Raw genomic sequence first — 12,050 nt, 5'->3', positions numbered from 1 at the left:
CGACCAACGTTGCACGCCATGTTTTTTTTTTGTGTTTTTTTTGTCAAAAAAAGAACAAAACAAATATAAACCACTGTGACGTTACGGATGTCAAAATAACTTATTCTAACGTCTGTGACATCAGTGGCCACGCCCTATGTACTTCGAATCGGTGGCCAACGTTGCCATGCTGTGACGTTATGACTTGCGGAGGTCATAATATTTTTCCGAGCGAGTTTATAGCCAACATCAAGGCGCTTACCCTTCAATTTTGGTAGAAATATTCGTTCCAAATACTGAAAGGTGTAGCCATTATAGAAATGTAACTTACAAGCTTTAGAAGCAGCAGTTTTGGTTTTACATGCAGACAAACTCAACGTGTAATCCAATCCAAGCCAAGATATCTTGCTGCGCGCGCGAAGACAATCTGGCAGATCGGGCCATCGGGCAGTCATTGTCGTGTCGTCGTCGTAAACGTCATGACCGCGAAAATGGCACGAGCTGCGGATAGCCACGAACGCCTTGCAGCCTTGCTAAGTGAAATGCTCAACGACAAGGTGACCCGACGAGAAGTCGAAGCCCCGACGAGCGAATTTATGACGAAAGTCTTCTACGGCGTTTTCAAGGAGGCGGGCCTGAACGAGACCGCCTTCGAAATGTCCCAATTCCTCGTGCCGGCACACGTGAGCAGCTTCGTGCCAACATTACACCTCAACAAACTGATGCAGGTGGTCTTTACGAAGCTGGGCGTCCCCGACTTCGGCCTATCCGACATCAGCGACCCGGAGCCGAAGCGCAGTCGTAAGCTGCTCTCGATACTCTGCAACTTCTGGGTGCGACTGGGTCGGCAGTGGAACATGTGGTCAGACATCGAGGTGGGCCTCGCCGCCGCGAAAACTGACCGCGAAGCCAAAAGAGCCCAGCTGGACGCGGTCAAGGCCAAGGTCAACCAGCTGTCCCAGCATCCCGGCATCAACCCGGAGAGGCTGGCGGCAGCGCAAGGGGAGCTCGTGGCCGAAAACAAGGCGCTGGCGACCAAGGAGCCAAAGCAGGCGGTTGTGATGAACGACTACAAGAACTTAAAAAGTGCCAAATGCCAGGTGACCGAGCAGCTGAAGAAAAGGTTTGTTTTCGTCGCTCCTATCTATTCAGTTGACGAGTACTGACACGAGAATGCCGAGTTCTGGTTCGCATGATTAGTGGCTAAGCCGCTAGACCCAAAAGCTGCCTGCCTTTGTTTCCACTACACTCGTCGAACGCGTCCGAATGCGAAAGGCAAATGGCGGACGCCGGCGTTCCGCGTTCTAAAGCGTTTAATGAGTGCAGTGGAGCCTGCTTGAGGTCTCCCCACTAGTCCTTCCAACCGGAGCTCTGGCTACCTCAGTTATTCGGCATATTGTCCCATTTCCTATTTTCCACCAACATACAGTGCCTAAGGGACCTTCACAATGCCTCCTTTCAAGCATTTTTCAAAGAAATGAACTGTTGGGTAAACACGGCACAAACATAATAATAATCTTAATTCAATGCTGAGGGGTTGTGACAACAAAGAAGGGTCATTCGCCCATGTCTGAGGCCTGCAGCGACGCGTAATGAGGCAATTTTTCTCGTGTATGTTTGCGGCTTTCCGTGCCAATACTGCATGAGAATGTCGCTTTGATATGACCTTTTGTACAAATTCATGCAAGCAGGCAAGTGACCAACCTAAATGGCAGTCGTTCAGTTGCTCTTCTGTTTTAGTCAAGTTTTACATCGTGGCATATGAGAATTGCTCCTTTGATCACCTCAAAATCCTGTTTCGATTTGTTTCAGTTTCATTGGTGTGAACATAAGAATTGACCAGTACAAAGTGGCGACCCACAAGTCCCTCGGTTAAATATCTGCCAACGAAAGCCTTTAGAGCCAAGTTTTTTGTGGTAAGAGAGTGGTGTAGCACAATGACATATTGAACATTCAGGCCTCGTATGTCCTCGGCTTGTGGTAGTATCTTCTTTCTTCCTTCACCAGGCTCAAGAAGGCTGCCATTAGTTTGGCGCAGATGTCATACATAGATGGATGGATGGATGCTAACGACTGTACCCTTTATAACGGGCGGTAGCTTGCGCCACCTACCCGCGGTGACGATTGGGATTCTCATAAGTTGCCATAGTGAACTTCGAAAAGGGTCTGTGATCTCGCGGTCTGCCACACCCTGTGCATTCTCTGCAGTGAGGTGGAGGTCCTCGACCTGAGGTCTGCAGTGCACGACGTCCAAGCCAGAATCTGCCATTCGCCAGAGCGGCAGCGATGGTGCTTGGCTGAGGAAGCGGAGACAGCGTCTCAGCTGCAGGAGGAGCATTGTCATCTGCAAACCAGGGTAGAGGAGTTGCGCCGCAAGATGCAGAAGGCTCCGAGAGAGCGAGAGGCCTTGACCAAACTCAAGACCCAGCTGCACTCCAGCCTGGCCGTTGCGCAGCGTCTGGAGTCATTGGTGCAGGACAAGGACAACGCGTCTGCGCGCAGGTCCGTCCCGTACTCCGTCTTTTTTTATAGCCCTCCGTCGCACTGCACTTGGTGTCCTAAAACCGCCGTGGCGGCCTGGGCGGTTGTCTTGCGACGAGTTTGCTGCGACTTGTAACGTCGGAGGTGGGTGAGACTCGTAACGTCTGAGTTCGGTGAGACTCGTAACGTCCTTGGGAACATCCGGAGCTTGCTTAAAAAGCGCTCTTCTCTATCGGTGTTGTTTTGAGGTTGGTTCACATATTGATTGTGCTGCACTCGCTTCCAGCCAGCTGCGACCAGAGGACGTACTGGCGCTTCCATTTTGCCTAGTATATATTTTCTGCCCTGCCGCAGCGCAACTGCCCCCCGTAATCTCGTGGCTAAATAAATGTTTCCCTTATGCTCGTACAATCTAATTTTTTTTATGCATCATTCACTTACCGTGGTCACGAAATAATTCTGACAATGTTAGAGGCAACCATTGCTCGTATGTAATGCATAGATTTGATCTCGCAAAAACTGCAAAACCTTGTCTGTGGACTAGACGTGCTCCGGAGCCGCCTCGGTGGCTCCGAGGCAAGAGCGCCGGCCTATGGATCCCCAGGTGGCGGGTTCGAATCCCGACCGAGGTGCCCGCAATCTGACGGAAACTTATTGCGGAGAAGGCGCCGTGTAACCGAGCTTTCGGTTGCACGTCAAAAGATCCCCAGGTGGTCGAAATTAATCCTCAGTCCTTCGCTGGAGCGTGCCAGATGCCCGTTTTAGGTTTGCCACGTAAAACCCCCAAATTTGACTTTTTTAGACGTGCTCCGGGGCTGCCTGACAGATGGTGTTCGTGTGCCCTCGTCGTAAGCAGTTGCGAGAGATCGCGCAACACGCTAAACACATATGTGTAAATAAGCCTTTAAGCATAATTCTATATCAGTAATAACTAACCAAATGTTAATTTTGTTTTGTTTTCTTTAGGGGAGCATTTTAAAGGCAGGTCTACGCTTTTGTATTCTCTGCTTTGTTTTATCGAGGGGAAAGTTCCACGGGCTTTCCGAAAAGAGGAGGAGTGCGCATGCGCAGCCTTGGGTGCAGCTCGAGGCGCGTGAGCACACGTGTTCCCATACCTTTGACTGCATTGCCACAGAATGTCGTCCCCGATTATAGCAGAACCCGAGAAAGTTGTCCCCTCTCCAACTGCTTGAGTTATGATCTCGTCCTCGTACCTTTGGTAACACTGCCCGTAACTGTAATTATTGACAAAGTGACAGCGGCGGGAAGAAGCTGTTCTTGCCCCGATTTGCCCGTGCTTTTGAACGCAGGAAGAGTGCGGAGGACAAATACCACCGCCTGCTGAAGGAGAGGGAGGCAGTGGCCGAAAAGAAAAGCCAGCTGAACGGCCAGACAGCGTTCCAGCACCAGGCCATGCAGTCCCAGCTCAGTTTCAAGAAGGAGCAGTTGGCCCAAGCGAAGCAGCGCCTCGAGGAGCTCCATCTCGAGCGCCAAGAGGTGGTCTGCTCCAAGGATTCCGAGGTCTGGCACTGCCAGCTGGCCGCCATTTTATAGTAGGCAAGGAGGTTATAATGGGCAGGAGGTGGCGTAACGTCACGGAAGTGGGCGTGGACAAAAAGTGTCCCCACAGTCTTTAGGCCAACAGGAAAAGAGTTCCATGTGCTCTGCTTTTTGTGCCAAAATAGGCAACGCTCATGCCTCCCCTCCCTCCTCAATATGTGACACGTTTCCTCTTTGTCAAGTTGAGAGCCGAAGAGAAAACCTCTGCTGTATCCTGCGCAACAAAGGCTGCTTGCACTTGGCACCATGCAACATACGGCAGTTTGCTCTTGGATGTTCCATTCTGGTTGTGAACTGCAAAGGGTGCATTTTTCACTCTTCCTACGAAATTCGCACAAGTGTGCAGGTTGCTTTGCCATATTTGGGCATCTTCTTCTGCGGGCCCCCAAATCCTATATTACTAATTTTAGGCGAAATCAGATGAATGCAATGCCCCTTCGTGTCGGTTTGCACTGGAGAAACCCGCGTCTCGTTTAGTGCACATCCTAATGTTTGCTGCCTTGGTACGACTGTGATCGGACAGCATAAAGGTTTCTGTTGCACGGTGTCCCTCTGCTTGTGCATGGGACGCCTCAAAAATAATTTACGGAATATTTTTCGCCACAAAAACAAACATATTGCCGTTTTCAGCCTTTGCTCAAATGTGGCGCTAGCAGTCCGGACCCAGGCGCCAGAGCTCCAGAACTATCTTTTTTAATGGTTGTAAGCAATTTTCTGAAATTGGCAGTGGGTAAATGGCAGCTATGTGGGGATGAACGTTGTCATTTCCCAAGAAAGGGCCCTTTTTTTCCACTTGAAAAACCCCTGAAAAGAAACTTTTTTTTTTTTTTTTTGAACAATCTGGTTGAGACTTGCGTGTCAAAAAATAAATTTTGAGCGAAAAAAATAATTTTTAGAGCAATATTGACGGCGAGAGGTTTATTTGAAATTCTGCACGCGAAGTTCACGATGTCTCCGGTCATTCCGGAATGACTATTTCGGTCGCGAAGCCAATCCACATCTCCTCCGCGCACCCGAAATACAGAGAGAGAATTGGACAGAACTTCAGCTTGGGCGAGTTGGTGATTCATGATACTGCTTCACAGCGCACAAGATCAGACACACTTAAAATTAAAAGTAATTTCACGCATACACAGGAAGAACACTCACGCTGCTGATCTTGTGCGCTGTGAAGCAGTAACAGAGAGAGAAAACAAGTAGAAACGAGGTGACTGCCAACTAAATCGTTCGGGCCACTAGCGCTACAGTTGGGCAAAGTCTGAGTGTTCGGCGATGCACAGTTTATTTCCCGGGTGAAAAAAAAACAAACCCTGTAAATTTTTTAGGGGGACATGCCGTGTTTGTCTCCTTGCATGCTGTGTTTTACACTGTCCGATCTCTGCTCAGGTGGCAGGCTTGGATGCTGAAATCCGTCAAGTCCAGGACGAAGCGAAAAAGGTTCGGCAGTCCTTGGCGGACAAAGTGGCCGAGACAAGACTGAACTCCCAGCGAGTCTTTGCGAGACACAAGGCCATGCTCAAAATGGCCGAGAAGGTGTTCTTTCCCGAGGACGAAGAACCCTCCAAAGATGCGGAGGGTGCATCTAATCTGTAACAACCGTGTCCGCACCTTTTTTTTTTTTTTTTGCTTTGTATTTTTTTTAATGAAAAGTCTTAGTGTTCGTCATTTATGTAGTCTTTCTAAAACAAGTCGAGTCTCCTGGCACGCTTCGCCTGAGCGGGCTCGCTCCTATGTGGCAGTGCCACCTTGGTTGGCACTGGCCCATTGAGGAGGTTTTGAGAGCAATGGGGAAATTCACTCTTGTTTCGTGCTTATCAAGGGCAGTAAGATACAAAAGCGAAATTCTTCCTTGCTCTCAAGACTACCTTTGGCTGTATCTTTGCTTGCTTTGGTTCAGTGAAACTTCACAATCTGAAAGCTATGGCCAGAGCAAGCCACTAGTGTTGTATTGCAGCATGCGACGATGGATTCGTGGAGTGCCTTCTGGTGGAGTGCTCTACGCCAACAGTTCTGAAACTTGTAATTTTTTTAAGCATGTCCGCATTGCTGAGTCTGCCTTCTGAACAGAATGCAGTGCATTAATAGATATTTAACAACACAAAGGTTGCATGGTGTGAGTATTAACGTTTTACTAGGCATAATGTAAGTTTTTATCGTTGTGAAAGCTCACTGCCTTGCTCTGCAATTGCCCAGTACAAGTAGGTGACTACACAAAAAACTGTCCCAAGATTTTAATTTTTACCATACTTTTTTCTTATTTCCTAATTTTGAAGTCAAAAATAATTGTTGCTTTCTTTCATTTTGTTTAGTCTTCTTTTTCATTTTGTATATATATGTCCTTGCACTTCTGTTTTATCTTCCTTTTACTCTTCACTAAGTATCGGTTATGAGTCGGCGCCTGTCCGTGTCCGTGTCTTCTACTTGTCCTTGTCTTTAGCGCTACTTTTAAATTTGTAATGTATAACCAACTAGCCCATCACATGATCCTTGTCCCAAGAAGTGTTACTTTTTTTTTTTTTCATGTAATTCAGAGGTTTGTTGGTACTAGAGGCTAATGCTGGAGTCTGAGGCCCCCTTAGGGTTTAGTTCACCACCAGTTATCCCAAACTCTGCCAAGTTCTGGCTTGAACGCTTCCAATGCTGCATCGTGCACGTGGTGATGAATGCATATATTTAATGTTGGTGTGCATGCTGTTTCAGTTTCATAAAAGCATGTAACAAGTGTAGCCATATTCCTAAATCACTTCTAAAGCATTGGATCCTCCTCTGGTTTTAGTTTGTATTGCTTATTAAACCAGAATACTTATTTCTCTCTCTAAATACCGGAATGTACCTGCAATGATTTATTATAACTCTGGCTCTTGATGTGCTACTTATGCGTTTTATGTCTTTGCACGTTAGGTTTATTTTTCATCTGTTTTATGGAAAAAACTTCTGAGCACCAATGTCAAAACCACTATAGTGTTTTTGGGGATGCCAGCAACATCAAAGGCTGGATTGACCGAGGAAATTTGAGAACTTTGGGAATGCGAAGCCTCTGGGTTCCTAGGTAGAGGTTTGAGAACTTGTGCATTGGGGTTAAAAGGCTTGCATGGTGATGGAAGCAACATTTTGCTTGGAGCAGTCATGTGTTTTTTTTGGAGCAAATCCTAATGTGTGTTAGCACATCCCTTTAAAATTAAATTATTGCACTGCTAAAAGGGCCAATCTTCAATAATAATGCAGGGTTCAGCTTTGATATACAAATGTTTTACTTGCTACCTTTTGTAATTATACAAATAGTCATGAAAAGCACATGACACACAACTGTATTTTAGAATGCTCGGGTCAAAGTAGGTTCTGTTTACAATAGAAATTAAGAAAAATAAAGATTGAAAATAAATTATAGCAAAATACTTCACGCTTCTCCCACTCCCTCTTTTATGTGCATAGTAAAATCAATAAACATATGTGGAAGGGATCGGTGGCAGAGTGGGCTAGTGCACACCAGCTTGGAGCACGTGGAGAAAAACCTCGTACTGCAGAATCCAGGGAACTTCGGTTCCATCCCCACCCCGCCCATTTCCATCTGGATGATCATCGTACTGGCTGACCCCAGGCTAGAGTAAACTGCTCAATGGAAACTACCTTGTTTACTTGTTCAAATATAAGTGCATTTCTTGTTTCCTTTTTTTTGTTGGCACTGTTCTTTGAAATTAAGTCAACCTACAATCAAGAAAAAAAAGTGATTTGTAATAGTACAGCGCATAATTTCTGAGCCCATCGTGCTAACCCACAGGTGTTAGGCCGCACAAGTCACTTCCCCCAACGCACCAATGCGATGCAGAGAAGTTTGATGCATGCGTGCCTGTGCAAGGTGGTGAAGGTTGATGGGAGCAGCGGTTGTGTCAAGGTGTAGAGGCATGTGGCGGAGATGATGATTGAGAGATCTCATCGGGAGTACGAGACGTTGGTTCTGTTTTAGAGCTACCGCTATACCACCATTTTATTAATTTGAAAGTGATAGCTTTAAGGAGCTTGTGTCGCAGAAGTGTCGTTGGCGTGGAATGGAAAAATCCTGATTGGTCGATAGGGTCAACATCCCAGCCACACAAACTCGCGTGGGAATTTCAAATGCTCACGTGGAATGAAAGTGACTAAAACGTGACGTGTAATGTAAATTCAAGGTCACTGCATGTCTGAAATGATTTCACTCTATAAAGCAGGGGTTCTCAAACTTTTTGGCTTCGCGGAACCACAGGAAGCCTCAAAAACTGCCGCGGAACCCCCCCCCCCCCCCCCCCCCCCCCCCCACTTCCTCCATATTTGCCCACCGAGAAGCAACAGATGCATAATTGTAGGCAATTTTGCTTGTGTTGCTTCCCATATATCCCCACCATATCAATTGCAATGTCAGTACAAAATGAGATGAAGGTGCTTTGCATGGTCCTGCCGCGCAGCCTGCAGCATGGGGGGGGGGGTTGCAAATTGGGTGTTCATGGAACCCATGAGACCAGCTCGTGAAACCCCTGTGTTCCCCAGAACCCAGTTTGAGAACCCCTGCTATAAAGCAATACATTTGCCTTAAAGAAAAAATTCAAAAAGAATTTTAGGCGGCGGCAGGATTCCAATTTATGACCTAGGTTGCGAGCCAGACATGCTAGCCACTAGGCCATGCAGGCAGGCTTGCATGGCTTGAGAATGAGTGGGTTTATATGTTTAGCTATCGAAGATTAAGCGTCCTCTCGAGCTCCGACATCATCGACATCATCTGCAAGTTCAGATGATGACATGGTCAGCATGGCCATGTCATCGTCTGAACTTGCAGATGATGACATGGCCAGCATGGCAGCGCAATAATTCCATCACTGCTTGCATCATTCCATCACATGGAGGTAAGAGGCATAGGCTCAAAAGTCGGATCAAGTGCTTTGGAACGCCTTACCCGATCACTTTGTAATTCGCATGAGATCTTGCAAGAATTCCTTTTGAATGGCACATTTTACTTGCAATGTCCGTGTATATGGTATACATCCATAAAAAATTCACGATGGCTACCAGAGAGATTGCTCAGCTTTGAATGCAGTCTGATCAACATGTAGTCTTTACCTACAGTAGTCTGTGCTAGATGCCACCATTGGGCCACCTGGCCCCTCGATATCAAGTCGTAGCCGCAGTAAAATTGGGATGTAACTAGAATGATAAGAGCTCAATAAATATTTATTGCAAAGCGCATAACACTACAAAGAAACAAGCTCTGCACAGTTTAAAAAAACAAGCAATCTTGCGATTGAGCTTGAGGGAACGACTGCTGCAGCAACATCGAACCGGCCGCTCCCAAATTCTGGGTTTCGCGGCACAGCCGTCGTTTGTCTCGCAAGTGCGAGAAGCTGCGCAGTGATACCCGACAAAACACGGTTTTTTCCCCATCGCCGGAAGGCTGCCACTTCCACGCCGACTTCTGTTGTTGATGAAAGGCTTGCAATCTGCTTCTATCGCCACTTCCTGTCTATGGCTCTTCGGTGCGAGGAGACGTCGGCAGACTGGTCGAAGCAGACGGCCCTCCAGACGACGGGATTTAACCTCAGCAGCCTCCCTGCTTGGCGTCGGTCCCAGATCTCTTGGTGATCGACAACGTGGTCAAGAGCTGCGAGAGGGTTGTGCGATTTCTTAAATGGACGGCATGCAAGCAGCCCTTTGAGTGATTGACTATGAACCCACACTGCGCACCCAAAATAATTTGATGGTGTTTTCTTTACCAAAACTACCTATGCTACGTTAAAAGCTCAGATTCCACCCAAATGGGTCAGAACTAACCATTATCTCACTCCCGAGTGATTTTCTGAAAATTAAAATGGAAAAATGAGACCCGTTCTTGGCGGCCAATGCCATTCAGCTTCACGTGTTCGTGGGCATAGTCGGCTGCCATTTTTCCATTGCAAATTTACGAAAATTGTTTTATGACGTTTGAACCAAATAACATCAAGCACCGACACTTTGACATATGGTCCGGACTGCTAGCGCCACTTTTGGGCAGAGACAGCAATTGGTGGTGCATACAGTTAATTTTTTGCAACAAAAAAAGAATTCCTATTTTTTTTTAAGAGACACTTTGTACATCTGTACTGTCCATGTTCAGACCCCTTTTTTGTCCATTTAAAGGTCTACTCTTTCCTTGATAATGCAATTCCCAAGAGCCCCGACTAGTTGCTTGAAATGCTTTTTCATTATTTAATTTTGTGCACCTGCTTAACACCGGTGCTACAGTAAATGTGCCAAATATGTGAAAAAATGTAACTGATCGCCAGTACCATCCTGTTATTGCAAACTCGGGCTCACAATGCAACAGTAATACATTTTCCCTTAAAAAAAAGACAAACACCTGTGTAATTAGAAGAAACAAAAAATAGCATCACCAGCTAGATCAATTAAAATCCAGATGCCAAGTTTATGGTTGTTGCAAAGGAACATAAAAACAACTGGGCTTCGTCCCTAGAATAATCAAATCTACGAGAGCACACTTGAAGTGAATGTTTTACACCATACTTTTACTGGAAAACAATAATTATAAAGCGAATGATTATGTGCTGGTTGATCCTTTGCACTTTGCGAGAAGGTGCTTGAGAGTGCCGAAACAGAATGCTTGCAACATCAATCCTCCCCGTCAAGTGGCCTGGCGATTCCAATTATCTAATTAAGCAACACTGTAGTCCAGTAATAGCATTGCACAATGAAGCAGACGAGCCAGTTAGACAACTAGAGTTTATCTATCCTAGGCATGTGCAAATATGAAGTGGATTTTGACTTCGGAGCGAATAGTGGTTTTGGCCGTATATTTTCTAATCAAATATCAAATAGTTTCTCCAAACCTTTCGCTAGGCACCATGCTTAAATAAAAAGCAGCTGAACTAGTGAAGGTTGTTCCCGAGCTTCCACTTGTCCATTTCTAAGCTAAAATGATTTTTATCTAACAATATTTATGGACTGTGGCCTCAGAAAGTTCAGTGCCCACATTCTTAAACTGTGGCCACATTCCCCACACTCTTAAATAATAGCCAAATTTTTTTTTTTTTTAGTTTTACTGTGGTATAAACATTAACATTCAAAAAGTTGATGTCAAATACACCAGGTGATTGCGTGCATAATCCCACTTTGAACGTGGGCTTTCCTCCCAAGTATGCGATGGCAATATTTGTACTTTCCAAGTGTTGATCGTGGCAGGTTAGCCCCATTGAGCGTGCTTCTTACCGAGCACGGGTGCACTGCGGAGAAACAACACCCATGGCACCCTCTTCCACGGATGTTGCTTCTTTGCGGCACACCAATCAACAGTTCGAAAAATGTGAATATTGCAATTAATTTTGAAGCAAATAGTGAATACCGGATAATTTGAAACAACTATTTGAATATTTTCACAACCCATTAAATCCTCCTTTCTTAGTTGCTCCTCTACCTCTTCCCATTTGAACCTATTTCTACCACCCTGCATGTTAATATATCCAATGTCTGATTGTGCTGTTTTTTTATACCTGTTCTTACGTTTTCTCCTCTTTTTAACCCTGGGTGCCTCTCCTGACTTCGTTGGGTTTTCAATTACTTCAGTGCCCCCAGGGCCCTCGGTCCCCCCAAAAAAGCAGTCACCGTGCGGCCCATCCGTGCGGCCGCAGCCACTGTGATCGCAGCGCCAAAACGGTGCGATTTGGAAATGCAGCCAATGCCACCAGTGTCCCGACAGGTTTTTGCCGGGATATGGAGCATGCAGGAGATAATAAAAAATCACATACTTTTGGGACACATGTGTCCCGTCAGGCGGGAAAGGGTTAACCGCATAACCGGTTTGACAGATATTTGCATGCACTAGTTGAGACTTTGGGCCGGAGCCACGCAAGGAGTCCTAATTTTCCTGCCTCGCCTGTCCCCAGCTGTGTTAGTTTTACGTCATTCAATTCTCCCTAATTTGCACCACTCTTCTAAACTAAACTTCGTTATTAAAATGCACTCAACATTCATTCTTCCATTCTCGTCTGCAAACTCCAGCGCTCCGGCTAAAT

At 46.1% G+C, this 12,050-nt stretch overlaps 1 protein-coding gene and 1 long non-coding RNA gene across 2 annotated transcripts; one reads left to right on the top strand and one right to left on the bottom strand.

The window, feature by feature from the left end:
* Nucleotides 1-338: 338 nt before the first annotated feature.
* Nucleotides 339-7,415, top strand: LOC115312872 (kinetochore protein Nuf2). Its single transcript, XM_040213746.3, has 4 exons — nt 339-1,102; nt 2,188-2,481; nt 3,771-3,981; nt 5,407-7,415. The coding sequence occupies exons 1-4, from the start codon at nt 459-461 to the stop codon at nt 5,611-5,613; spliced, it is 1,356 nt and encodes a 451-aa protein (XP_040069680.2). The 5' UTR covers nt 339-458; the 3' UTR covers nt 5,614-7,415.
* Nucleotides 7,416-9,201: 1,786 nt separating this feature from the next.
* LOC120839100 lies at nt 9,202-9,905 on the bottom strand. The gene is made up of 2 exons (XR_005715244.2): nt 9,817-9,905; nt 9,202-9,646 (listed from the first exon to the last, which is right to left on the bottom strand). It is a non-coding gene; the product is annotated as an uncharacterized LOC120839100 (long non-coding RNA).
* Between the last annotated feature and the right edge of the window lie 2,145 nt (nt 9,906-12,050).

This window comes from Ixodes scapularis, unplaced genomic scaffold, assembly GCF_016920785.2.
Source record: "Ixodes scapularis isolate PalLabHiFi unplaced genomic scaffold, ASM1692078v2 PGA_scaffold2__306_contigs__length_199485367, whole genome shotgun sequence".
Classification (NCBI taxonomy): Eukaryota; Metazoa; Arthropoda; class Arachnida; order Ixodida; family Ixodidae; genus Ixodes; species Ixodes scapularis.
The sequence above is the reverse complement of the archived record's forward strand: the minus strand, read 5'-3'. Positions and strand labels throughout refer to the sequence as shown.